The 26,764-nt window shown below is 44.1% G+C and overlaps 1 protein-coding gene across 2 annotated transcripts; it reads left to right on the forward strand.

Annotated features, from left to right (window-relative positions):
• LOC138795992 (L-threonine 3-dehydrogenase, mitochondrial-like) lies at nucleotides 1-25,053 on the forward strand. Of its 2 annotated transcripts, none has more exons than XM_069975818.1 (9): nucleotides 1-83; nucleotides 15,996-16,178; nucleotides 18,255-18,297; nucleotides 19,140-19,210; nucleotides 19,459-19,608; nucleotides 19,688-19,860; nucleotides 21,695-21,785; nucleotides 22,035-22,304; nucleotides 23,510-25,053. In XM_069975818.1, the coding sequence occupies exons 2-9, from the start codon at nucleotides 15,998-16,000 to the stop codon at nucleotides 23,653-23,655; spliced, it is 1,125 nt and encodes a 374-aa protein (XP_069831919.1). In that variant the 5' UTR covers nucleotides 1-83; nucleotides 15,996-15,997; the 3' UTR covers nucleotides 23,656-25,053. The 2 variants fall into 2 exon arrangements, with proteins under 2 accessions (XP_069831919.1, XP_069831918.1); XM_069975817.1 differs by lacking the exon at nucleotides 1-83 and adding an exon at nucleotides 12,887-12,990.
• The last annotated feature ends 1,711 nt before the right edge of the window (nucleotides 25,054-26,764 follow it).

Below are 26,764 nucleotides of genomic sequence, written 5' to 3' on the forward strand. Positions count from 1 at the left end.
TGTATTATCGCTGCGGTTTCTGGTCGCCGGTGGTCGCAGTGTGCGGATAGTAACCTGTTGTGTCCCGGAGTGCAGCACAAGAGGTAAGAGGATGATCGTGCAGGATGGCTGGTGATGCTGGTATTACCGGAGAGGGGGAGGCAGTGCTATGTACCAAATGTTGTGGGACTACAAGAACAAGCATGCTCTGCTAAGCATCATGTATGTATGCAGCCAGGGGCGGGCTGGGCCGGGGGGCAGGGGGGCATATGCCCCCCGGGCCGGTCTTCCCCCAGTTGTCAGGGCCGCATGGCTGCTGACAGCTGGCTGGAGTCCTCAGTGCCTCCCCTGCTTACAGCCCGGCCCTCTTCAGTCATATTTACCTGTGGCTGTGGTGGATCCGGACTGTGATGGAAGCGGCCGCCGAAGCCCCGCCCCCATACCGGTAAGCCCCGCCCCCTGTATGGCCACTATGCTTTCTATAAGCCTAAGAGGCTTATGGTAAAAAGCAAACTGCTGTAGGCAGTATCTTCCTCCGGCCACCAGAGGCCGCTCTCTCCTCTCAGCTGGTTCTTCTGCAACTGGGCTAGAAGAGCCTGAAGACAGAGAAGATGGTGTCTGCAGCAAGCAAGGTACCTACACAGGAGGAGATCTACACAGCAGGACATAAGGCAGGGTGAGGGAACCAAGGCCCTCCAGCTGCTGCAAAACTACAACTCCCATCATAGCTGGAGAGCCATAGGCTGTCCATGGATGATGGGAGTTGTAGTTTTGCAACAGCTGAAGAGCCAAGGTTCCCCCTCCCTGACATAGAGGATACATATACACAGTAGACCTACACAGGAGGATACATATATACAGGAGACCTACACAGGAGGATACATATATACAGGAGGAGACATACAGAGGAGTATATAGAGCATACATATATACAGGAGGAAGCATATATACAGGGGTACATAGAGGATACATATATACAAGAGGAGACATACTGAGGAGTATATAGAGGATACATATATACAGGAGGAGACATACAGAGGGGTACATAGAGGATACATATATACAGGAGGAGACATACAGAGGAGTATATAGAGCATACATATATACAGGAGGAAGCATATATACAGGGGTACATAGAGGATACATATATACAGGAGGAGGCATATATACAGGGGTACATAGAGGATACATATATACAAGAGGAGACATACTGAGGAGTATATAGAGGATACATATATACAGGAGGAGACATACAGAGGGGTACATAGAGGATACATATATACAGGAGGAGACATATATACAGGGGTACATAGAGGATACATATATACAGGAGGATACATCTATACAGGGGTACATATAGGATACATATATACAGGAGGAGACATACAGAGGGGTACATAGAGGATACATATATACAGGAGGAGACATATATACAGGGGTACATAGAGGATACATATATACAGGAGGATACATCTATACAGGGGTACATATAGGATACATATATACAGGAGGAGACATACAGAGGGGTACATAGAGGATACATATATACAGGAGGAGACATATATACAGGGGTACATAGAGGATACATATATACAGGAGGATACATCTATACAGGGGTACATATAGGATACATATATACAGGAGGAGACATATACAGGGGTACATAGAGAAAAAGAAATGGTGTGGAGACAGCATCCATCCAGTGAAAAAATATTTTTACTTTATTTTAAGCCATTGCATATAAAAAGATTACCGACGTTTCGGCTCTAACACTTGAGAAAGGCTCAGGAGTGTTAGAGCCGAAACGTCGGTAATCTTTTTATATGCAATGGCTTAAAATAAAGTAAAAATATTTTTTCACTGGATGGATGCTGTCTCCACACCATTTCTTTTTCGCTATTGAGTATCAGGTGTGGGCCCACCTGACGGAGACTGTGCATCCCTGGGAGGTTCCGCTGTTCCAACCTTGGACTTTACCAGGGGTACATAGAGGATACATATATACAGGAGGAGACATACAGAGGATACATATATACAGGAGGAGACATATATACAGGGGTACATATAGGATATGTATATACAGGAGGAGACATACAGAGGGGTACATAGAGGATACATATATACAGGAGGAGACATATATACAGGAGGAGACATACAGAGGATACATATATACAGGAGGAGACATATATACAGGGGTACATAGAGGATACATATATACAGGAGGAGACATACAGAGGATACATATATACAGGAGGAGACATATATACAGGGGTACATAGAGGATACATATATACAGGAGGAGACTTATATACAGGAGGAGACATACAAAGGATACATATATACAGGAGGAGACATATATACAGGGGTACATAGAGGGCACATACATACAGGAGGAGACATATATACAGGAGGAGACATACAGAGGATACATATATACAGGAGGAGACATATATACAGGGGTGCATAGAGGATACATACATACAGAGGAGTTAGGGCTGGGCGATTAATCAAATTAATTTGCCCAGAAGGTTAGAATCAATTTCGATTAAAACCGTAAATTCAATTTTCACAAAAAATCATTGCAGGTGGAGCAGCATAGAGTGACGGGTTGGCGGCCGGGCAAGAGGTGCAGGTCAAGCAGGCGGCGCGGAGGTGAGGTGCATGGCGGGCGGCGGTGCGTGGAGTGTCGGGCCGGAGGTGAGGTGCAGGGCGGTCGGCAGTCCGCCTAACAGAGCCGCGACTGACCTACCCCAGCTATACATATCATGTCCTGCTCCCCTCCCGGCCACACGTGCAGGTCCCCGGTCTCTGGAGGAGGCTGCAGGGACTGTAGTGGTGATAACGTTGCTTCGGGTCCTGGAGCTGAACAGCGGGATCTGCATCCCCCGATCCCGCTGTACAGCTCCAGTAATGGCAGTGACGCTATCACCTCTACAGTCCCTGTGGCCTGCTTCAGAGACCGGGGACCTGCACGTGTGGCCGGGAGGGGAACCTGTGTGCCGGGGTGAGAGGAGGAGGGATATGTGCACTCCTGCCCCAATCACCCCCAGCTGCCCAATCCCTCTAGAGTCACCCCCAGTCTGCCTCAGTCCCCCTCTGTCACCCCCAGCTGCCCCAGTCCCCCTAGAGTCACCCCCAGTCCCCCTCAGTCCTACACAGTCTGCCCAGTCCCCCTCAGTCACCCCAGTCTGCCCCAGTCCCTCTCAGTCATCCACAGTCTGCCCAGTCCCCCCTCAGTCGCCCAAGTCTGCCCCAGTCCCCCTTCAGTCACCCCCAGTCTGCCCTAGTCCTCATTCAGTCAACTCCAACTGCCCCAGTCCCGCTTAAGTCAACCCCAGTTTGCCCCAGTCCCCCTCAGTCACCCCAGCTGCCCCACTCACCCCCCAGTTTGCCCCGTACACCCCCAGCTCTCCCAGTCATCCCCAGCTGCCCCAGTTTCCCCCAGTATGCCCCTGTCACCTCTCATCTATACCTTTATTCCTTCTACACCCCTCATCTTTACCTGTACTACTACAGCCCACATCTATACCTGTACTACTAATCCCCCTCATCAGTATTACCAATACCCCCCATATCTATACCTGTACTACCTCACCCCTCATCTTTACCTGTACCCGCTACCCCCCCCCCCCTCGCTTATCCCGGAAATGCCCCTGCCTGCATGTGTCCCTGCTACATAGAGGATACATATATACAGGAGGGCATAGAGGATACATATATACAGCAGTAAATAGAGGATACATGTATACAGCAGTACATAGAGGATACATATATACAGGGGGAGGCATATATACAGCAGTACATAGAGGATACATAAATACAGGGGGAGGCATATATACAGTAGTACATAGAGGATACATATATATATACAAGAGTACATAGAGTATACATATATATACAGGAGTACATAGAGGAGGCATATATACAGGAGGACATAGAGGATACATATATACAGCAGTACATAGAGGAGACGTATATACAGAAGTATATAGATGATACATATATACAAGAGGAAACCTACACAGGAGTACATAGAGGAGACATATATACAGAAGTACATCGAGTGATATAAACTATTGTAAAAATACAGTAACCCCAGCTTTCCCAGCATCTTGCGTAGTAGTCAGTATAATGAGGGTCAGGCAGCTTTCCCAGCATCTTGTATTTGTAGTCAGTATAATGGAGGTCACCTAGCTTTCCCACCATCTTATACTCAGTATGATGGAGGTCACCCAGCTTTCCCACCATCTTATACTCAGTATGATGGAGGTCACCCAGCTTTTTCACCATCTTATACTCAGAATGATGGAAGTCACCCAGCTTTCCCACCATCTTATACTCAGTATGATGGAGGTCACCCAGCTTTCCCACCATCTTATACTCAGTATGATGGAGGTCACCCAGCCTTCCAGCATCTTGTACACAGTTTTATGGGGGTCACCAGCTTTTCCACCATCTTATACTTAGTATGATGGAGGTCACCCAGCTTTCCAGCATCTTGTACACAGTATTATGGGGGTCACCAGCTTTTCCACCATCTTATACTCAGTAGGATGGAGGTCACCCAGCTTTCCCAGCATCTTATACTAAATATGATGGAGGTCACACAGCTTTCCCAGTATCTTGTAGTCAGTATGATGGAGGTTACCCAGCTTTCCCACCATCCTATACTCAGTATAATGGAGGTCACCCAGCTTTCACAGCATCTTATACTTAGTATCATGGAGGTCACCCAGCTTTCCCAGCATCTTATAATCAGTATGATGGAGGTCACCCAGCTTTCCAGCATCTTATACTCAGTATGATAGAGGTCACCCAGCTTTCCCACCATCCTATACTCAGTATAATGGAGGTCACCCAGCTTTCACAGCATCTTATACTCAGTATCATGGAGGTCACCCAGCTTTCCCACCATCTTATACTCAGTATGATAGAGGTCACCCAGCTTTCCCACCATCCTATACTCAGTATAATGGAGGTCACCCAGCTTTCCCAGCATCTTATACTCAGTATGATGGAGGTCACCCAGCTTTCCAGCATCTTGTACTCAGTATGATAGAGGTCACCCAGCTTTCCTAGCATCTGTCTATGGGACCGTTCTGTGTCATCACTGAGCCGCCCCATAGACTTATACAGGAAAGTGAGTTCTGACCCTTTCACAGGGCACAGTAGGATATTTGGTCACAAATGACTGGAAGGACCGAAGATGTTATAGGTAAGAGGTAAGAGGCCAGAGTGGTCCTTTAAGGATGGGCTGCCAGCCTGCTACTCATGGGCCAGTGCTGTGTACTTGCCCCCCGGGCTAAAATTTGCCAGCCAGCCCCTGTATGCAGCTGTACAGGAGGCTGCTGAGGGTCACGTGATGCCCACTGTCACTGATCGGGCACGGTGGTGTGCCATAGCAGTGCATGGAGGTGAGCCCATCAATGGCTGTCAGGTCTGGGCATGATGGGAGTAGTAGTTATTAACAGCTGGAGAACCAAGGTCTAGCTCAGGGCTGTCAAATGGTTACAAAACTACAATTCCCATCATGCCAGGACAGCCAAAGCGTTAGCTCCCCAGGCATGATGGGAATTGTAGTTGTGTTCCATTGGCTTCTACTGGTAACAGGGATCATGTGACTCAGTGATGACGTCTTTCACATAATGATGATAATGTCACATGACCAATGTGGTTGCGGCAGATTAGCATTGACTTTCATGAGGCGCCACCTGTAGTCACCCTGCATTTTTCTCATTACAAATCGTGTGACTGATGGGTCTGTCGATAGAAATTCCCCAATTTTTTTTACTAAATAAATAAATAAAAACCTGAAACCTTGAGCGTGTTGCAATTTTAAGCCTAAAAAAATACCTGGGTACAGTAGTGCAGTATTTAATATATATATATATATATATATATATATATATATATATATATATATATATATATATATATATATATTACTACAATATTTAATATTTCTCTATTGACTCCTGGGTAACATCTGGCTGCAGTGTTTTTGGCCCCAAAAAACACCATGTGACAAGTATAGCCCCCCTCCCCCCAACCAAAAGGTATAAAAAATTCTGCCAAATAGTGATCCTCCTTATTCCCTACAAGGGTTCACAATGTTCGTGCACCAGAGTGACACCTCAGCCCCCGGGCTCCATAGTAATTGATAGGGCTGTAGCTGAACCTAACAATCCCATCTATTGTCCCCGTTCCAGGGCAGGAATACTTACCTTCAGAGCAGCAATGTGATACACTGATATTAATATATATATATATATTTTTTTATTTTTTTTTTAAGTAACAAAGTAGCCTAAAAGTTTCTGTACCAGCCGTCACACTTGCTCCAGTAGGTGCCAGGATATGTTACTGGTGCCACCATTCAGATCCAGACCAGTGGTTAGGAACCTGCGATCCTCTAGTTGTTGCAGGTTCCACATGCCTGGTCCCAGACTCTCATCCCAGTATTGGAATCTGGCATCTAATAGTCCAGAAATTCTGATCATCTGTATCTAGAATTGTAAAAGTATAAGGAAACTCTCAAGATCAGATCAATAAAGAGACTCCATTAAAGGGGTTGTCCATCAAAAATCTTTTTCTTTCAAATCAACTGATTTTAGTAAGTTATATTGATTTGTAATTTACTCCTATTAAAAAACTCAAGTCTTCCAGTACTTATCAGCTGCTATATGTCCTGCAGGAGACAGTGCTCTCTGCTGACATCTCTGGCCAAGACAGGAACTCTGTCTCAGGTTTCTATGAATTCTATGAAATAGAAAACCTCTCCTGCTCTGGACAGTTTCTGTCTCGGCCAGAGATGTCAGCAGAGAGCACTGTGTCAGGCTGAAAATAAAATAAATTGTCCTGCAGGACATACAGCAGCTGATAAGTATGGGAAGACTGGAGAATTTTTTAATAGAAGTAAATTACAAATCTATATAACTTTCTGACACCAGTTGATTTAAAAGAAAAAGATTTTCGCTGGACAACCCCTTAAAGTCCCAATTTATGCAGCTGGTCGATGTTCCATCATAGAGTAAGGCTGTGTTCACACTGTGCCTTTATATCACATTGATTAGGATTAATGATGAGCGAACATGTTCGTAATTGTTTGTATTTTGGGATAATTTACGTTTTTCACCGGATAATCTCTACGCACGTGCATAGACCAAAACGAACGCTTCTACTGTACGTTTGTTATGTGTTCCGCTAACTCGAACATATAACCGATCCCTTTTTTTTTTTACATTCCTGTTCGGGATCCGACACTAATTCTGATCATTGAGAGACAGGGGAGGTCACTAACAGTAACAAGATTGTATTGAAGGATAGTTGTAGGAGAAGCAAAGAACATGTTCAGGTCTGCTACATCTGTGCGAGTGGGTTATCTGGTCCTGTCAATGATTTTACAATAATCCTTTATTGATTGGATCTTATTAGACTCTGCACAAATACATTGCTGCGTTGTTTTATTGTTATACTCTATTCAATACTTTCTTTCTGTTCACCTTCAGTGAACAGGATCTCTGCTTGCTGTCAGTGGTTTGCATCAAGGCTAAAAACCCATAATAAAAAAATATATATATATAAAATTACACTAGACAATCATCATCTAATTCTCATCAGCAGCTCAGATATCTCCTGTCCTGATCGATTTTCCTGCTCGGATACATTGTATCCGGTTATAGCAGACTCTCACCTGTGAGAAGGATCTGTATAGGTTATACCCATTCACTGTCAGCAAGCAGAGATCTTGAGAAGTATTAAAACACAAGAATTTGGTATGTTGTAGAACCTCTTCTTATATTGTTGTTACTAGTTTTTGTTTGTTTGCCTCTGTTCAGACCAGTCTCCATGCTGCATCGCAACGTCAACAATTGTGGGGAAAAAAACAATACTAGATTTTACTATGGATTTTCTGCGATCGCATTGTGGTTCTATAAAAAGTCGATTATGTCATTAGAGATGTAGCAGGGCCAAGGAACGCAACTCAAGGTATTACTGTATATAAACTTTACAGTAACAAGCTCTGCTACTTGTGTACATGTTGTTTGTTCTTATGTAATATCATGTGCAGGGCGGGGCATGTACTGGGAGTCTTATCTGGATAAATTCTCACACCGGTTTGTGGCGGCTGTCGGCTTATCCACTCTGATGTTGGCTGTGTGTGTAATCCCCACCTGTACCCGAGGAGTGGATCGCTAGTTCGTCTAGTCCAGCATATAACTGGTTAATCTAGTCAAGGTCGGGTTGTGACCAGAAAGCAAGAATTCATGTCCAGACTGTAGAAGCTGTGACTTGTCTATGGATGATTTATACCGCCATAACATGAGTGATGCCTAGTGAATTCAGATTTGCTGTAGAAACAGTCAGCAAGCAGGTTATAGGATACTGACCCATGCTTAGGAAGAATACAGGAGGTTTCCTACGCTGTGATATCAGCCATTTATAACATTGTAATAGTCTCAAGTAATGCTGCGTTTACACGGAACGATTATCGTGCGAATTCGCACGCTAACCATCGAATTCGAATGATCATACGTGTAAACGCAGCGAACGATCAAACAACGAGCGAGAAATCGTTCATTTTGATCTTTTAACAAGTTCTCGTCGTTGATCGTTCGCAAAAAATTCGCAGATCGTTCCGTGTGAACAGTCGTTCGCCGATTTAACCAATGTGTGAGCTAGGCTTAAGCGATTGCAAAACGAATTTCCGTACGATAGATCGTACCGTCTGAACACTGACCGTTATGGAAAAAAAATTGTTACTCCAACATTGTTAATCGTACGACCGGGCGAATTATCGTTCTGTGTAAACGTAGCATAATATTCTCCAGTTGCGCTCGTCTCTAATGTTTATCATCAGAATGCTGTTGACTGATCTCATGTATCTGATTATCCCAATCTCCATGCGTAGCATGAGGTTAAAGACGCTGTTATGTTACACATGGACAGTAGGAAGAAAATAATGTGTAATGAGCTAATCAGATGCATAAGATCAGTCAACAGCAGCCTGATGATTGTTTCCAGGATGCAAGGAAGAGGCATGGATCACTTTCTGAAGAATTGCTAAAAACCATGTAATGCCTTTCTTATGTCAGGCTATATTGTATCTCGTAAAGTGAAGGGAGGGAGAGATCATAAGATTTACATTATAAAGAACATGGCAGTCATAACGCCCGCGTGTAACCTCCCTGCCCCTCCTCCGCTCATTCCTGTTTATCCGGTTGTATCGTCTCTGTGTCTCTAAACATAAAATATATATCAGGGTTATTATAGGTCGGTCATATCTCGAGAATATAGAATAGCCTGTTCTGGAATAGGTGGGAAAATTTGCCAAACTGTTGTTAAACATTTTTGGGAAGTTTTCATAAGTGACAAATTTACTGTAACTTTCTGTCTCTACATTTCCTCAGCATGAAAACAGATGTACCGCCATATGCTGTATACAAAGCCATACAGTATTATACAGTATGGAGGCCAAATTACAGTTCTATATGGTTCTGCTATCGCCATGCACTGCAAGAGTACTGTACCATAACGTTATACCGCCATACAGTGTAGCAGAGCGGCATTAGTGTCAGCCATAGGTGTGAGGTGCAGCTCTCCTTTCTCTCTTGTCTGTATTTTACGTTTCTCTCTTTTCTGAGTGTTAGCACTCCTCCTGTAAGACCCATGTGACCGCAATCAGCAGGAGGCACCTGTGCACACATGACTAGTACCTCCTATCTTTCCCTTTTTAGGGTGGGTTCACACTCCGGAATTCTCGCGGATAAACTCAGTGGAATTCCGTCGGCTGTCCGCGCGCACGTTCGTGTGCCTTTCCACCGGCTCCATAGCCACCATTCTATGGGCCGGCGTATTCCGCTATCCGACGAAAGAACTGACATGTCACTACTTTTGGCGGATAGCTGAATACGCCGGCCCATAGAATGGTGTCTATGGAGCTGGCGGAAAGGCGCGTGGCCGTCCGTGACGATGGAATTCCGCTGAGTTTATCCGCGAGAATTCTGTAGTGTGAACCCACCCTTACCTGCAGGAGTAATGGTGAGTAGTTAGACCATGTTCACACTTGTGGTGCTTGGTGGCAGCTTTCTCCGCCGGCAGTGCCTGCTGGGTTTTGGAGGGGCCTGCTGGGTTTTGGAGGGGCCCTTGGGGATTGATCCTGTGACATTGGGGTTGCAGGGCCGTTCTATGGCCTCCCTTCCTTGTTTGTGCTCGCTCTGCCGGGTTGGCGGTCACTGACTGACAGTGTTGAGTGTAGGGACCCATGTGAACCAGGAGACCGGCATGTGGTACATGGGGCAATATGGTTTGATCAAATTATATACCATCATCCTGACGTTGTTTTTCTTAAATGCAGCCGAGAGGCATTAGTGTCAGCCATAGGTGTGAGGTGCAGCGCTCCTTTCTCTCCATGTCCTTAGTATACCGCCATACAGTGCGCAGATAGAAGCCTTATACCTTATCCAATAACAGTAATTTACAATGTCTGGATTATACTGCTATTCAATGAGTAGTATGATTTGTGGTGGTCTTTTGCCTTTAGTAGCGCCCCTTTATAGCAGGAGCAACTATGAAAACTTTCCCACCTGCAAGATAAAGTGTCAGGAATAGAAGTCTGGCGACCTGGTTGTTGTGATTGGTTGAGTGACCGTGTTCAGATGCTACTGATCTCTAGATATAGCAGGGAGACGTGTGCAGTTATGTGCGTCACTCTCTGGCATCACAAGACGAGCTTCATTATAAGTCTATGGAGCTTGTCTTGTGCGGCAGTACAGAGATCGGTGAGAATTGGGGAGTGAAGCACAATGTTGCATGCTTCTCCTGGCTAGATCTAGAGAGTATCAAGATTTAAAGTTTTGACACGTCAGATGTTTTAATAATTTGTGAATGAATGTAGCGGAGGGTCGGTTAGACACAGGCATAACACCGTTGTATTTTTGTGTCTATTATGGCTACAAGTCCTGTCCTGACCTTCGGTCTAATGACCTTAACTAATGACTCTATAGATCCTTATAGATGCGGTCAGCAGTATAGATCCTTATAGATATGGTCAGCTCTATAGATCCTTTATAGATGCGGTCAGCAGTATAGATCCTTTATAGATATGGTCAGCTGTATAGATCCTTTATAGATGCGGTCAGCAGTATAGATCCTGTATAGATGCGGTCAGCAGTATAGATCCTGTATAGATGCGGTCACCCCTATAGATCCTTATAGATGCGGTCAGCACTATAGATACGGTCATCTCTATAGATCCTTTATAGATGCGGTCAGCAGTATAGATCCTTATAGATGCGGTCAGCTCTATAGATCCTGTATAGATACGGTCACCTCTATAGATCCTTATAGATACGGTCACCTCTATAGATCCTGTATAGATACGGTCACCTCTATAGATCCTGTATAGATACGGTCACCTCTATAGATTCTTTATAGATACGGTCACCTCTATAGATCCTGTATAGATACGGTCACCTCTATAGATCCTGTATAGATACGGTCACCTCTATAGATCCTGTATAGATACGGTCACCTCTATAGATCCTGTATAGATGCGGTCACCTCTATAGATTCTTTATAGATACGGTCACCTCTATAGATCCTTATAGATGCGGTCAGCTCTATAGATCCTGTATAGATACGGTCACCTCTATAGATTCTTTATAGATACGGTCACCTCTATAGATCCTTATAGATGCGGTCACCTCTATAGATCCCTGTAAGTGCGGTCACCTCTATAGATCCTTATAGATGCGGTCACCTCTATAGATCCCTGTAGGTGCGGTCAGCCTTATAGATACTGGCAGGTCTTTAGGACAATGGTCGGGTCAGGCATTGCATCTGTCATCTGCATGCAGAAATGCGACCATCTTACACTAGAGTGAAACCAATTTAAATCTGCATCTTGTTCTATTATAATCCTATTAATCCAGGTAATTGCGCTTCATCTGGAAGGATTAGCGGCAGGGCATGCAGGGACTTGTAGTTCCACAGTAGCTGTCTGTACACCTCATCAGAGTAATAGATGTGCGAATCTATGAAAATGCTTTAAATGAAGAAAAAAAAAAACACTTTTATACCAGTCAGATGGGTGTAGATGCCATAAGCCTGGTCTATGTGTAGAACCTATAGTTTGGGTGACCTCATAGGGTGGGAGACTGTAAATACTGTGCTATCTGAATGTGATCACTGACCTCTAGCAAAACTACAACTCCCAGCATGCCTCAACAACCAAAGGTTGTGATTTATGGCGTTGGTTTATGGTAAGATTCTATCTGTTGCCCATAGCAACCAGTCACAGCTCAGCTTTCATTTTATCACAGCAATATGAGAAGTGAAAGCTGAGCTGTGATTGGTTGCTATGGGCAACAGAAAGAATCTTGATATGTGATCATACAGGACTAGATGTATTGATGTATGACATGGGAAAGGTTGGGTTACACTGATGGGCACCATTAGTTGTCACCCAGCTCTCCGGGAGCATATACACCTGAAATCAGGCTTAAAGGGATTCTTCAAGCTTAGAAGCACGATACCTGTACTCAGGTTGTGTGTTCCATTCAAGTAAAAGTGGTGTAATACCGCACATGTACTGAAGACAAGAGTGGTGCTGTTCTGGTAGAAAACAGCTAATCCTGGGTTACCTCCTTTAACCCCCACAGAAAAGGGGGGGGGGGGGTGCAGGGTCTTTGCTGCCGTTATATCATGTGATGCAAATTGTTAACAGAAGCAAAACCTGTGTGCAAACAGACGTGGCTGCGCTCCAGCTCCTGTTGGTGCTTCGGGGAAGAGGAATGTGTCACAAGTGTTACCACATGATGGGCCGGCCGTTGTGCTGATGCAGATGAGCGCAGGAGTAGCTGAGACGTAGTAATGTTCTGTCTCTCTCCACCCTGTGACGTAGGGGACAACTCCTACCCCCTGGCTGGGCCGGATTGGTTAGATTTAGAGGATGTGTCCTATAAAAAGCCAGACGCGTTGTGACCCTGTAAAGGATCACACACAGCCAGTGAGGTAAGGATGGATGCTGCTGCTTCTTACGTTGCACGACTGTGCGATGCATCATTCACCGGTCTGTGGTTGCAGACCTACAACTCCCAGCATGCCCTGACAGCATACCAGGAGCTGCAGATTTGCAACAGTTGGTGAGCACTAGTGATGTACGGCTAGGATATAGTGTTCTGTCCCTTTTTAAATATTGCTGTATATAGATCAGATGTAGCAGAGCTGAATCCGTTACGCGTAGTGAATAAACCTTGAACCTGCCGTATATTCTAATCTTTTACTACTTTATTTAGGGGGTGGCAGCGGCTTCTTAGGGTGAGTTCACACTCGGCAGATTTGGTGCAATCACAAACTCCTCACATTTTGTTATATTATATTTGCTCTATTTCCCTGAGGGTGCGTTCACACATACAGGATCTGCAGCAGATTTGATGGCGCAGATTTCATGGCCCAGAGTTACTTTGCATTGAATCTGCAGCTTCAAATCTGCGACATCAAATCTGTTGCAGATCCTGTACGTGTGAACTCACCCTAACCGGGTGCGTTCACACCTACAGGATCCGCAGCAGATTTGATGGTGCAGATTTGATGCTGTGTTCAGTTATTTAAATGAAATCTGCTGCGGATACGGTAAGTGTGAACATACCCTAAATGTGATTATTTTGTATAAGTACCAAATCTGCCATATGTGGATTCACCCTAAAGAGCCGCTGCCACCCTGTGAGCTAAGAAGTGGTAAGAGATTGTTATATACAGCAGGTTCAGTGTTTGTTACCTATGCATAACGGATTTAGCTCTGCTACATCTAAGCTATTCCCCGCAGTTTTTTAAGGGATTGTTCACACTAGGATACTACGGATACATTTATACCTCTGTCCTGGACTGATGACTGGAACTGACAGCTGTGGCCATAACACTTATGCAGTGTCCATATTCCACTAGTGAGAACACAGCCTTGGACTGGGTTCACACTTCGTTTTGAATTTTTTTTCCGTTCATCTGTTTTTGCAAAAAACAGATGTATTTGTTTGTGCATTCATTTGGTCCGCTTTTCCATTGACTTCCATTATAATTTTTTTTTTTTTTTTTAATATATAAAAAATGTAGCCGACCTCATTTTTGTGTACATTTTGATCCATTTTTTTTTATAATGGCAGTCAATGAAAAAACTGATCAAAATAGATGCATCTGTTTTTCCATCCGTTTGTTTTTTTTTTTTTTTTTTTTTTTTTTTTTGCAAAAAGAGAAAACTGATTGCAAAAACTTAATGTGAATCCAGCCTTACATATTTATTCCCATGCGTTCCATTGTAAATAGCCTAACGAATAGCACTTCATACCTCAGCTTCTTGAGTGTAATTTAATAGGACGGTTGACTGCGTTTGCATCTGGAACTGTAGCTTTAATTGCAATCCTATGTAATGCATCGCAAAACCGCAGATTCAGCTCTGCTACATCTGATAAGAAATGTCCATTATCCATGTATATTTCCAGTGCTGAATTAACTATGCACTCGCACTGGTTACACTTGACACCACTTTTTATGGTGAGCAGGTGGAGTTGCCTTTAGTTCCGCATCCCTATAGACTTCTTGAACAGAAATAGCAGAGACGTGTTCTCCATGTAGACTATTCGTAGTAAATCATGGACCGTTCTTAAAAAGCTTTGATGAAATCCTTGGAATCTGCCCCGATCACTGATGCGCGGATCACAGGATGGATTTTCTATCGAGGAGATGGGAGTGTAATGGGAAGGAGAGGTGATGATGGTGAATTATACAGAGGTCGGAGGTCACTGGGGCTGATAAAGCTTCACTAATGTTGGGCATAGATCTAAATCATACACTTGCATCAGCCATATACCACCTCCTAGTCCTTATATACAGTGAGTGTCACTGAGGAAGCTCAGCTTAATAGAGGTCTATAGGGTTTCCCATTCTTGCAAAACTTATTGTCTAATGTTTCCATATAATTTGTGCAACTGTGTTTCACTTCCTCAGTAACTTTGTGCTTGCTGTCAGTGAATGGGATCCTGACACTCCCAGCTGAGGATTTGTTACACTTGTGTTCAGTCTGGAACATTCTCTATGAGCTGTTTCAAATCAAAATATTTACTGTAGAACAATTGTAGCAAATGTTCCATTTCTATTTACTGACAGCAAGCAGAGGTATAAAAAACAGGGAAAAGTATAAAAAGTTTTTAATTTCTCTGTGTTCATGCCTGAACTATACATTTCATTGAGGCTAGATGCAGCCATTGTATGTACAGTCACCTAGGACACCCAAAGCTTGCAGGTTGCATGTTGGTACTTGTAGTTCTAGTAATGCACTTGTATGACGAATGGGCAGACGTGAGCGTGTGCAAGTGCACAGCGAACTCCGTAAAGCTTGTGGCTTGTCTAGGATTACGTGATCCCCTGCACCATGACTATGTCTGCTTTACATTGCCACGCAAGCAACATGAAACCAAGAGGGGGGCTTCCAGACCGGGACGTTAACCCTTCAGCTGCTGAGTGCCACACACTGCACGTGCGCGCACACACACACCACCCTACAAACATATCAAGGCCAATACAATGCAGATAAACAGCCAAGATGTTCAACCTAATAACTATGATGGAAAATTGCATGAACTGTATATAACACCCTGTATATACCTGATCCAGGCACGGAGATAGTACAAAAAAATCAGTCCTGGATTGGTCTAAAAGGGTTGTAAAAAAGTCAGTGACCCATTTTGATCTACAAACGTGTCTAATGCCTCCCCTGCTGTCAGAGGGAAATCCTATAAACCGGTCTGCATACTGGCCTTGGATAGAACCACGATGTACCCATCAATACACATGGGCGGCAGAAACTCCCGTATCCCAACCCTGAAATTAACAATGGGATGGGAGGATCTGCATGTCCTGTGCTGGTGTGGCCCCTGGTTTCCATTAAAATTAATTCTCAAGTTCCGAAATGTTGTGAGAAAAATAAAATCCTTAACCCCGCCTGTCCCTGTGCTGTGTTCCAGAGATGCCTGTTGTCAGGACGTTGTCGAGGACGGTGAAGCAGGTGCTGCAGAGCCCTGTGTGCGGCTGCCAGACTGTCACCTCTGTTCGCTTCATTGGCATTTCACCCCGTCAGGTGACGTCTGATGCCAGCTTCCACTCTGTGTCCTTCTCGGAGGCTGACCACCCGCGGGTGCTTATCACAGGTAAGTCACTCCTGGGCTCGGATGTTGGTACCTTCTACACCGTGTCCTCTCTCCGCCAGCATTCTGCTCGCTCCATCAATGTTCTTGCCTCTCCACAACAGCAAAACAGCAAATCCCCTGCATCTAAGGGTCTATTTACACAGAAAGATTATCTGCCAATGATTTGAAGCCAAAGCCAGAAACAGACTATAAACAAAGATCAGGTCATAAAGGAAAGCCTGAGATTTCTCCTCTTTTCAAATCCATTCCTGGCTTTGGCTTCAAATCTTTGGCAGATAATCTTTCTGTGTAAATGGACCCTTACCCTCTTGTCTTTCCTGCCTTTCCCATAGGGTCCTTTTAGACAGACAGATTTATCTGACAGATTTTTGAAGCCAAAGCCAGGAACAGACTATATACAGAGAACTGGTCATAAAGTAAATGCCATTCCTGGCTTTGGCTTCAAAAATCTGTCAGATAAATCTGTCTGTGTAAAAGGACCCTTACATACGGCCTGCTTAGCTTTTACTTTTTCCACATTGATTTATCTCCTCTGTTCTGTGTTCTCTTGACTCCCTCCTGCCTCTCCTCTCCAGTGTCTCCCCTGCATTGTTCTTTCTATCATTGTCTCTCCTGCCCTTCTCTCTGATGCCGTTTGAGCTCCCCATACAAATTGGACAAATGTAAGCCGAACTCATCAACTTTTAGTAGGAACCAACAACAATGGGGGGGGGTTAGGGTTAGTGTTAGGGTTAGGAGTTTGAGCACATTGAATGTCAACATGTGATCCTTTCTTCTCCATAGAGATTAATGTAGTGCAGTAGCTTGCTACATGCTCTACTATCTGGGGCCCACCAGAGGAAATGATTTTGGGGGGCCCACCAATGAAGAACCAGTGAGAAACGACATGTCAGTCAGTGTCAGTGCAGGTTTTAAAGCTGTGGGCCCACCGGATCATTGTCCGGTCCTCCGGTGGGCCAGTCCGCCACTGCACATGATGTGCATGTTATAAATTCCTCCAGGACTTCCAGCTTCTTACTTTGCCTCGGTAATTGATTACAAATAGTCATGTCACCTCCCTTTATTCCTCCACCCACCTGAATTTACACCGACGTAGTGTCCCCTAGCAATTACAGCCATGCAGGGGCGCAGGGCAGTTTCTAGGCCATTTTGGCAACAGGGCGAATCTGAAAAAAGCGCAGGGCGCCCCTATCTGGAACATGTGTCCTGGATTCCTGGGAGGGCTGATTCTGGGGGACACTTACAGAAGGAGGCCATGTTCACATGGCGTAAGAGACCGGTCGTTCCGTGACCCGACCAGGTCATGGAGTGGCCGGTCTCTGCAAAGATCATCCCGGATGATCTTTCATGCCACAAAGTTCTGACACGGGTGCATCAGTGCGCGCCCGCAGCAGAACTCCCCATAGCACACTATGAGGCAAGCGGCTCGCTCCATAGTGTGCACTGACATGGGTTTCTGTGGCCGCAATTTACTAAATAGCGGTTGCAGAAAACTGACTTGTCAGTTCTTTGTGGCGCCGCGAGGGGTCCCGGCCGGAGCGTATACTATGGGGGAGATTTATCAAACATGGTGTAAAGTGAAACTGGCTCAGTCACCCCTAGCAACCAATCAGATTCCACCTTTCATTCCTCACAGACTCTTTGAAAAATGAAAGGTGGAATCTGATTGGTTGCTAGGGGCAACTGGGCCAGTTTCACTTTACACCATGTTTGATAAATCTCCCCCTATATGTATACACTCCGGCCGGGATCCCATGGAAAGCAAAGTTTTCATACATAACATACGAAAACATACGTTGTGTGAACATAGCCGGAACCAGTAAGAGGAGACAGGTCACCCCCTCCCATCCTGGAGTGATGTATCTGTGACCACAGCTCCCTTGTGAATAACTACAACTCTCAGAATGCCCTACACTTATGAAGCTCTCAGGGCATGCTGGGAGTTGTAGTTTGTGAGGGGACAACACCTTGAGGTCTCTCTTCATTTGCAGCATATTCTGAGGGCTGTGGCCTGTCAGTAAATGATGTCATGACTTCAGGGGTTCACATATTTAATGTGTGTGTTTTGTTTTACAGGAGGATTAGGCCAGCTGGGAGTTGGACTTGCTAAACTATTGAGGTACGATCATAGTACTGGTATACATAGTTACATGCTGCCCCTTAGGGTTACAGTGAATAAGCGATTATAGGGTGGCATAGAGCACTAGATCTTCTTTGACCTTGTGAGCCTAGATCTGTATGGTGATCAGTATGTTTCTTATTCTACGTGTCCTAGATCAGTATGTCTTCAGTCTGATTAGGCTCCAGGTTATCCGGAAAGGTCGCCTCAGGCTTCACATCAGATCTTTCCATTTTCAATTATAGCTCAGGGGTGTATTGATCCTCATTGAGGAGACCCAGGCAGTGCACCATGGGAACAGTTATGTTAATTACAACTCTTCCACATGGAAGAAAACTGTCTCTAGTGCCACCTATAGGTAACTCTATAAGCCCATTAAAAGCCTTGCAACAGAACTAAGGATTTTAGGCAAGTCAGAATCTGCTGTAAAAGGAAGCATTGCTCATCTGTAGATGGCTGTTGTGAGGTTTTCCCATGTTGGTACAGACTGAGGTGCTTGGCTAGAGATGAAGCGCCGTGCAGGTACCAGTTCACACTGAGGAGATCTAGCCAGGGTATGGAGTATTACGAGCAATGCTAGAAGTATGCAAGCTAGCTTTTTTTTTTTTTTTTTTTTTTTTTTTTTTTTAAAGAAGGAAGAAAACTTTGCTCTAGCGCCACCTGTAGGTATCTACCCTGTAAGTCACCCACTCAGCTATACATGGCATTAGATTTTTCTTCCTTCTGGAGAGTCCATTTTCATCATTTTTGTTATATAACAGGAAGGATCAGGATGAATCCGTGTAAGAGTTGACACATTTCTTGTTTGGTTTAGTCAAAGATTTTCTTTTCTCTGGTTACAGAAAACGCTATGGAAACAACAACGTCATCCTCTCCGATATCCGAAAACCTCCAGACAATGTCTTTTACAGCGGTGAGTGTTTGAGTGTTTAAGAGTATAATAAAGCTCCTTGCGTAACACAAATGTTATAAAATAGATCATATTGGAAATAAAAGGGTGCTCTGCCAGTGGATCTCTAAAAAATAACCTGCAGAGTGCTCCACTGCTGGGATCAGATTCAATCACCAGGTGTTCAGTTTCCCTGCAGTGCCTCCACAGGAGACATAGAGTATTACATTTTTTATTTATGTTTTTTAACATTTTCTGTTAATTTTTCTCAGGACCTTTCATTTATTCTGATATTCTGGACTACAAAAATCTCCGGGAGATAGTGGTGAACAATCGGATCACCTGGTTAATACACTACAGCGCCCTGCTCAGCGCGGTCGGTGAAGCAAATGTTCCTTTGGCCAGAGCGGTCAATATCACCGGTAAGATGGACGCAGCACATAGGGCTCTGTCTATTCTCTCTCCATGGATTGGGCTAATGTATCGTCTTACTGTCCTCAGGTTTGCACAATATCCTGGACATTGCTGCAGAACATGGACTCCGTCTCTTCGTGCCCAGCACTATTGGGGCATTTGGACCAACCTCTCCAAGAAACCCAACGCCTGACCTGTGTATACAGAGGCCAAGGACCATCTACGGGGTCTCGAAAGTCCATGCAGAGTTGATGGGAGAGGTAGGAGCTCTTTTTGGATATATTAAAGGGGTACTCTGGCAAAAGATTCTTTCTAATTAACTGGTGTCAGAAAGTTATATTGAATTCTAATTTATTGTTATTTAAAAATCTCCAGTCTTCCATTACTTATCAGCCGAAGTATGTGCTGCAGGAAGTGCTGTATTCTTTCCAGTGTGACACAGTGCTCTCTGCTGCCACCTCTGTCCATGTCAGGAACCGTCCAGAGCATGAGAGGTTCTCTATGGGGATTTGCTACTGGTCTGGACAGTTCCTAACATGGACAGAGGTGGCAGCAGAGAGCATTGTGTCAGACTGGAAAGTATACGCCACTTCCTGCAGGACATATACCAGTTGATATGTACTGAAAGACTGGAGATTTTTAAATAGAAGTAAATTACAAATCTATATAACTTTCTGACACCCGTTGATTTGAAAGAAAAAAATGTTTTCAATGGAGTATCGCTTTAAGTCTATGCCTTGGGCAATGACATCAATAGAAGATTTGTAAGGTTGAGACTTTGTCTGCTCAAGAGTTTAGAACACTTTTATATTTTGCCAGGCTTGTCTAAAGTGAACATGATCTAACTAGGAGGGTGGGCATGATGGGAGATGTCACAGGTTAAGAAGCAGTGCCCCAGCCCAACGGCCACCATTAGTTTGCTCCGTAACCAGTACCATTCCTAATCATCCATCATAAATAACACTATTGGAATCTTTTCTCCGGGCTAATTCTATGTAATTGCACATTTAAAGAAATTCTGGCCTTCCACCCCATATAATACATTCCCATTGTTCACAGTCCAGAAGGCCTTGTCCTTCCCTACCCCATATAATACATTCCCATTGGTCACAGTCCAGAAGGCCTTGTCCTTCCCTACCCCATATAATACATTCCCAATGGTCACAGTCCAGGAGGCCTTGTCCTTCCCTACCCCATATAATACATTCCCATTAGTCACAGTCCAGGAGGCCTTGTCCTTCCCTACCCCATATAATACATTCCCATTGGTCACAGTCCAGGAGGCCTTGTCCTTCCCTACCCCATATAATACATTCCCATTGGTCACAGTCCAGGAGGCCTTGTCCTTCCCTACCCCATATAATACATTCCCATTGGTCACAGTCCAGGAGGCCTTGTCCGTCCCTACCCCATATAATACATTCCCATTGGTTACAGTCCAGGAGGCCTTGTCCGTCCCTACCCCATATAATACATTCCCATTGGTCACAGTCCAGGAGGCCTTGTCTGTCCCGTCCCCATATAATACATTCCCATTGGTTACAGTCCAGGAGACCTTGTCCTTCCCTTCCCCATATATTACATTCCCATTGGTCACAGTCCAGAAGGCCTTGTCCTTCCCTACCCCATATAATACATTCCCATTGGTTACAGTCCAGGAGGCCTTGTCTGTCCCTTCCCCATATATTACATTCCCATTGGTTACAGTCCAGGAGGCCTTGTCCTTCCCTACCCCATATATTACATTCCCATTGGTCACAGTCCAGGAGGCCTGCCTTGTCCTTTCCTACCCCATATATAACATTCCCATTGGTCACAGTCCACACAATCTGCTCACAGAACCACTCTGACATCTGTCCTGCTCTGCCTGGTGATGTTTCAGATGAAACTGGCGGCACATTTTCTATTTATACTTCACCGGCGGCCATATTTCTGCTGATCTGGCACTTCACTAACGTTAGCACAAGCCTGATAATCCAGGGAAGGACCCCGGGCCAAAAAAGATAAACCGAGCAGCAAGTAAACATTGAGGGCAGCTGGGCCGAGGTTACACAAGGACAGGGGGGTAAACCAGGTTTCTTCTTATTCCTGCAGTATTACAACTATCGTTACGGCCTGGACTTCCGATGCCTCCGCTATCCTGGCATCATTTCTGCCGATTCCCAACCTGGAGGAGGAACCACTGGTAAGGATTATGGCGTGTCTGTTCTTCTAGTCCAGAGCTGTAGTTTGATTTCTGCTCTGTATAATCTCCCTATATTATACCTTACGTATATCTAGCCCTAATTTCCAAAATGGATGCTCCCTAAAACACCCACAGGGTTAAAATAAAGCTCCGCCCCTTTTCCTCCAGTTTCATAGACCTTGGCAAAGGCATCACTTGGGCCATAGTCCCAATATCAGGACCTCATCCGTGTGTCTCGTCTCCCTGTAGATTATGCAGTCCAGATATTCCACGATGCCCTCAAGACTGGCAGATTTGTCTGTAACTTGAAGCCAGACACCCGTCTGCCCATGATGTACATTGATGACTGCCTGAGGGCCACGGTGGAGGTGCTGGAGGCCCCGGCAGAGTCCCTCACCATGAGGACGTACAACATCAACGCCATGAGCTTCAGCCCTGAGGAACTGGCCCAGGAAGTGAGGAAGCATCTGCCCGAGCTGGAGGTGGTTTACAACGTGGATGCAGTCCGGCAGGCGATTGGTAAATACGTGGCAGGTTTAAACATTTAGGGGGAAACTGGTTTATCAAACTGGTGTAAAGTAGAATTGTCTCAGTTGCCCCTAGCAACCAATCAGATTCCACCTTTTATTTTTCAAAGAATCTGTGAGGAATGAAAAGTGGAATCTGATTGGTTGCTAGGGGCAACCAAGACAATTCTACTTTACACCATGTTTGATAAATCTACCCCTTTTGATTCTTGTAGTTTTGATTTCAGTTAAACTCCACAGGGTTAAAATACTACTACGAAGACTAATAATAATGTACCACCCCTGTCTACAGGTTGTATCTGGTATTGCAGCTCAATGGTATTGAAGTGAATAGGACGGAGTTGCAATACCACATGCAGCCTGTGATCAGGAGTGGTGCTGTTTGTGCAATACAACAGCCATGTTTTTCTAAACTGATTCTGTGCTCCTGCTCTGATCCAAAATAAAATCTCATTAAATGTACATGACATCGGTCTATTAAAGGGGTTCTCAGATTTTTTGTTTTCTCCAAATCAGCTGGTGTCAGGAAGTAATATAGACTTGTAAATAACGTCTAGTTAAAAATCTCCAATCTTCCCGTACTTATTAGCTTATCATGTCCTGCAGGAAGTGATGTATTCTTTCTAGACTGACACAGCGCTCTCTGCTGCCACCTCTGTCCATGTCAGGAACTGTCCAGAGTGGGAGAGGTTTTCTATGGGGATTTGCTCCTGCTCTGGACAGTTCCTGACATGGTGGCAGCAGAGAACACTGGCAGAGTGAAACAAACACACCACTTCCTGCAGGAGATACAGCAGCTGATAAGTACTGGAAGACTGTAGATTTTTAAACAGAAGTAAATCTGTATAACTTTCTGACACCAGTTTATTTGAAAACCTCCTTTTTTTTTTTTCCTCCTGGAGTATCCCTTTAATTACTTACTTTTTCCCTTACCCTGTGGATGTTTACCCAGTTCAGTCACAACTATAGACAAACACAATGTAACTAAACTAAGAATACACAGGCAATTGAACAGTTCATATGTCATTGAGCACATTAAGTAATCATCCACAGTGCAGGGGGGAAAGTTAGTGAACCCTTTGGAAATTTCCATGACTTGATCTGTTTTTTTTTTTTTTGTTATGTTTGTATGTTTGCTGTAAATTTATAAGGGAGATATGGATGTAGTGACCTAACCTCTCTCCTTTTGCTTCTTAGCTGATAGCTGGCCGATGAACTTTGACGACAGCAACGCTCGCAAGGACTGGGGCTGGAAACACGAATACGACCTGCCGGAGCTGGTGACCACCATGCTGGGATTCTTGAACCCTGAACGTCTCACTGCTCAGGCCCAGGCCAGCTGATCTCACCCCCGGGGCCCCTGTGTATTCCTCTATGTATCACTGTCTGTCATATGTTTTGGTATGTGATGCCAACACCAGTGTTCATGTTCAGCCATCTACTGATACAACAATTGTAATATTTTTCATCATTGTACGTCTCACCATGAGGCCAGAGTATGGATCCATGTTTTATTACTTGAAGATGTGTCTTGTGGGGGTCAGTGTAGGGGTATCGGACCCGCATCTCACCACTGGCTGCAGGTTACTCGCTGCTGAGCTTCAGAAACTAGGTGCTACATTGTAATATATGTAGGTATGTTGTGTCCACGTCCAGTCTGGTTCCTTGGCTTTAAGGTGTTTTCAGGCAAATGTATATAGTAACACTGCAGCCAAAACTTTGAGGGGGGAAGGGGTCCACCCATATCCAGAATGAATGGAAAAATGACCAAAGCCGCCTTGACATCGGAGGTGGTTGCAGCCCCCAATGATATTCTTATTTCTTCTATTTCCTTGACTTGTTTTTAAGCTGGCTAATATACTGAGCAATGGAACATGTAAAATGTTTTCTTTAACTTATTTTTTTTTTTTTAATGCATGACAATGCTTTGTAACATAAGGTTGCATCAGTCTACTTGATATCTTAATACTTGAATATAATAATATAAATGTTACTTCCAATCGTTTGCTTGAGGATACTGTAGTTTCCCTTCTCCCCTATGGTTTCATACACACAGCCTTGAGAGCAGGGCGTTATCCAGCAAAAACATAGCTACTTTCTTTGAAAAACAGCACCACACCCTGTTCTCAGTTTAGGTGCGGTATTGCAGCCAAGTTCTATTGAAATTAATAGAAATGAGTTGTAATATCACACACAACCTGAAGACAGGGGTGGCGCTGTTTCTGTAAGAAGGTAGCTATGTTCTAATTTTGGATAACCCCCAAAAGTGTTTTTTTTTTTTAGTAAAATTAGATACCAAAATCTAAAAAAAGATACAATTTTAATTGGAAGTTTATTTCTTTATACTATATTTTATTATTGCCGTTTTAATTTGTTTTTGTTACATTGTATTTTAGTGCATGAAAAACTGGGAAAATTTTCGTGAACATATTTATTAAAATCTGGGCATTTTTGCTTTTGAAAATATCTGCGCCGTCTCTAGTTACATTGTTCACCCATTTATAGTAATGTCCAAAACATGTAAATATTAAATGGTGAACTGAGAGGGGAGGAGACCAAGAACCATCTCCAGGTACATAGAGAATCCCACTACCTGAATGAATTGTGTAAAGGAAGCAACAACGACCAATGAGTGTGATGATGATATAATCACTATTTTTGTAAATGAGAGGCATGGACATATTTTTGCATTGTTTAGTTGTAATATGGCAACAATGTATTTAATAAAAATATAAAATGTTCATTGTCTGAGTTTTGCATGGTACTTTTTTATATTTAAAAGGAAAAAAAAAACTACCCACTTTCGACGCTTGCCTACAGTCCCATACAGTATCTTTATTCTGCTGACAGGTGGGGTCCTGACATTGAGGCCACACCCCTCCATTTTGGAGATAGGTGGGGTTTTTATATTGAGGCCACACCCCTCCATTCCGCTTATAGGTGGTGTTTTTATATTTAGGCCACACACATTCTGCTGATAGGTGGGGTTTACATATTGAAGCTGCACCCCTTCCTCTTGCTTTTAGGTGTAGTTCTGACATTGAGGCCACGCTCCTGCTGTCTGCTGATGAGCTGGTGAGCTTTTAAGACTGAGGCCACACTCTTATTCTGCAGATAGGAGGTGGGGTTTTCTTATTGAGGCCACACCCCTTTTCTGCTGATAGATGGGGCTGTTAGCAGATTGAAGTGGTGTGACTAATGTTTTCTATCCCGACATAAGGTTATACATGGTGGAATCCTGACAGGCCACACCTCCTCCCGTTTTGCAGATAGGTCAGGTTTTAATTTTGAGGCCACACCCCTTCCTTCTGCTAATAGATGGGGTGACTGCCAGCAGAATGTAGGGGTGTGGCTTTAAATTTTTGGTGCTGTATCTTAGCCCTTTTAATCGGTTTTTAAGGTCCCCCCGTCACAGATCTCCCCTCAGGATAGGTCATCAGTCTGTATTCCTTGCTGTACTAGTGGTGTGTGGAACATTTCACTATCCACTGTGCTATTACAAGGCGTTACGTAGGGTGCAGAGTATGTGTACAGCATGTCTCATGTGATCTTGTTGTGGAAGTAGATGGCACGCTGCACTATGGCATGGAGACAGAATACTTTCTTTATGATGTCTCTGCCTCCTAGAATGGGTCAATGAAGGTGACTGCAGATAGTCTATTCTGCCAGTAAAGTGAACTACATGCTAGCTATCCTAAAGATATTGGCTGCTACTAGTTTTACATATAATACACCTTGAGAACTAAACAAGATGTTGGAGGGGTCACAAAACTACATCAGTCACATATTGCAGGAGGGTTCACGCTGAACACTCAGAGGATTTTCTTTGTAACACTCTTCTTATAACTTTCTGACATCAGAAAGTTATACAGATTTTGTAATTTTTTTTTTTTTTTTAATAAAGTAAAAACTCACATGTTCCCATACTTATTAGCTGCTGTATGTCCTTCAGGAAGTGGTGTATTCTTTCCAGTCTGATACAGTGCTCTCTGCTGCCACCTCTGTCCATGTCAGGAACTGTCCAGAGCAGTATCAAATCCCCATATAGAACCTCTCCTGCTCTGGACAGTTCCTGAAATGGACAGAGGTGGCAGCAGAGAGCACTGTGTCAGACAGGAAAGAATACACCACTTCCTGCAGGACACACAGCAGTGGATAAGTATTGGAAGACTGGAGATTTTTTTTTTAAATGGTAGTAAATTACAAATCTGTATAACTTTCAGACACCGGTTGATTTTAAAACTAATTCGGAGTCCCGCCCCTTAGACTGAACCTGATCCATAAGACAAGAGGCAGAGGTGGGTGCTATATATCTACTGTATGAGAGTTAAGGGAACAGCCACGGATATGCCACTAATACCTGGGGTGGTAAGAGGCACACAATGCGTTCTTATACATGGTGCAAGTTATTCATAAACATTTCAAAACAGAAAATTAAAAACAATAAATGTG

This window comes from Dendropsophus ebraccatus, chromosome 6 (assembly GCF_027789765.1).
Source record: "Dendropsophus ebraccatus isolate aDenEbr1 chromosome 6, aDenEbr1.pat, whole genome shotgun sequence".
In the NCBI taxonomy this organism is placed as follows: Eukaryota; Metazoa; Chordata; class Amphibia; order Anura; family Hylidae; genus Dendropsophus; species Dendropsophus ebraccatus.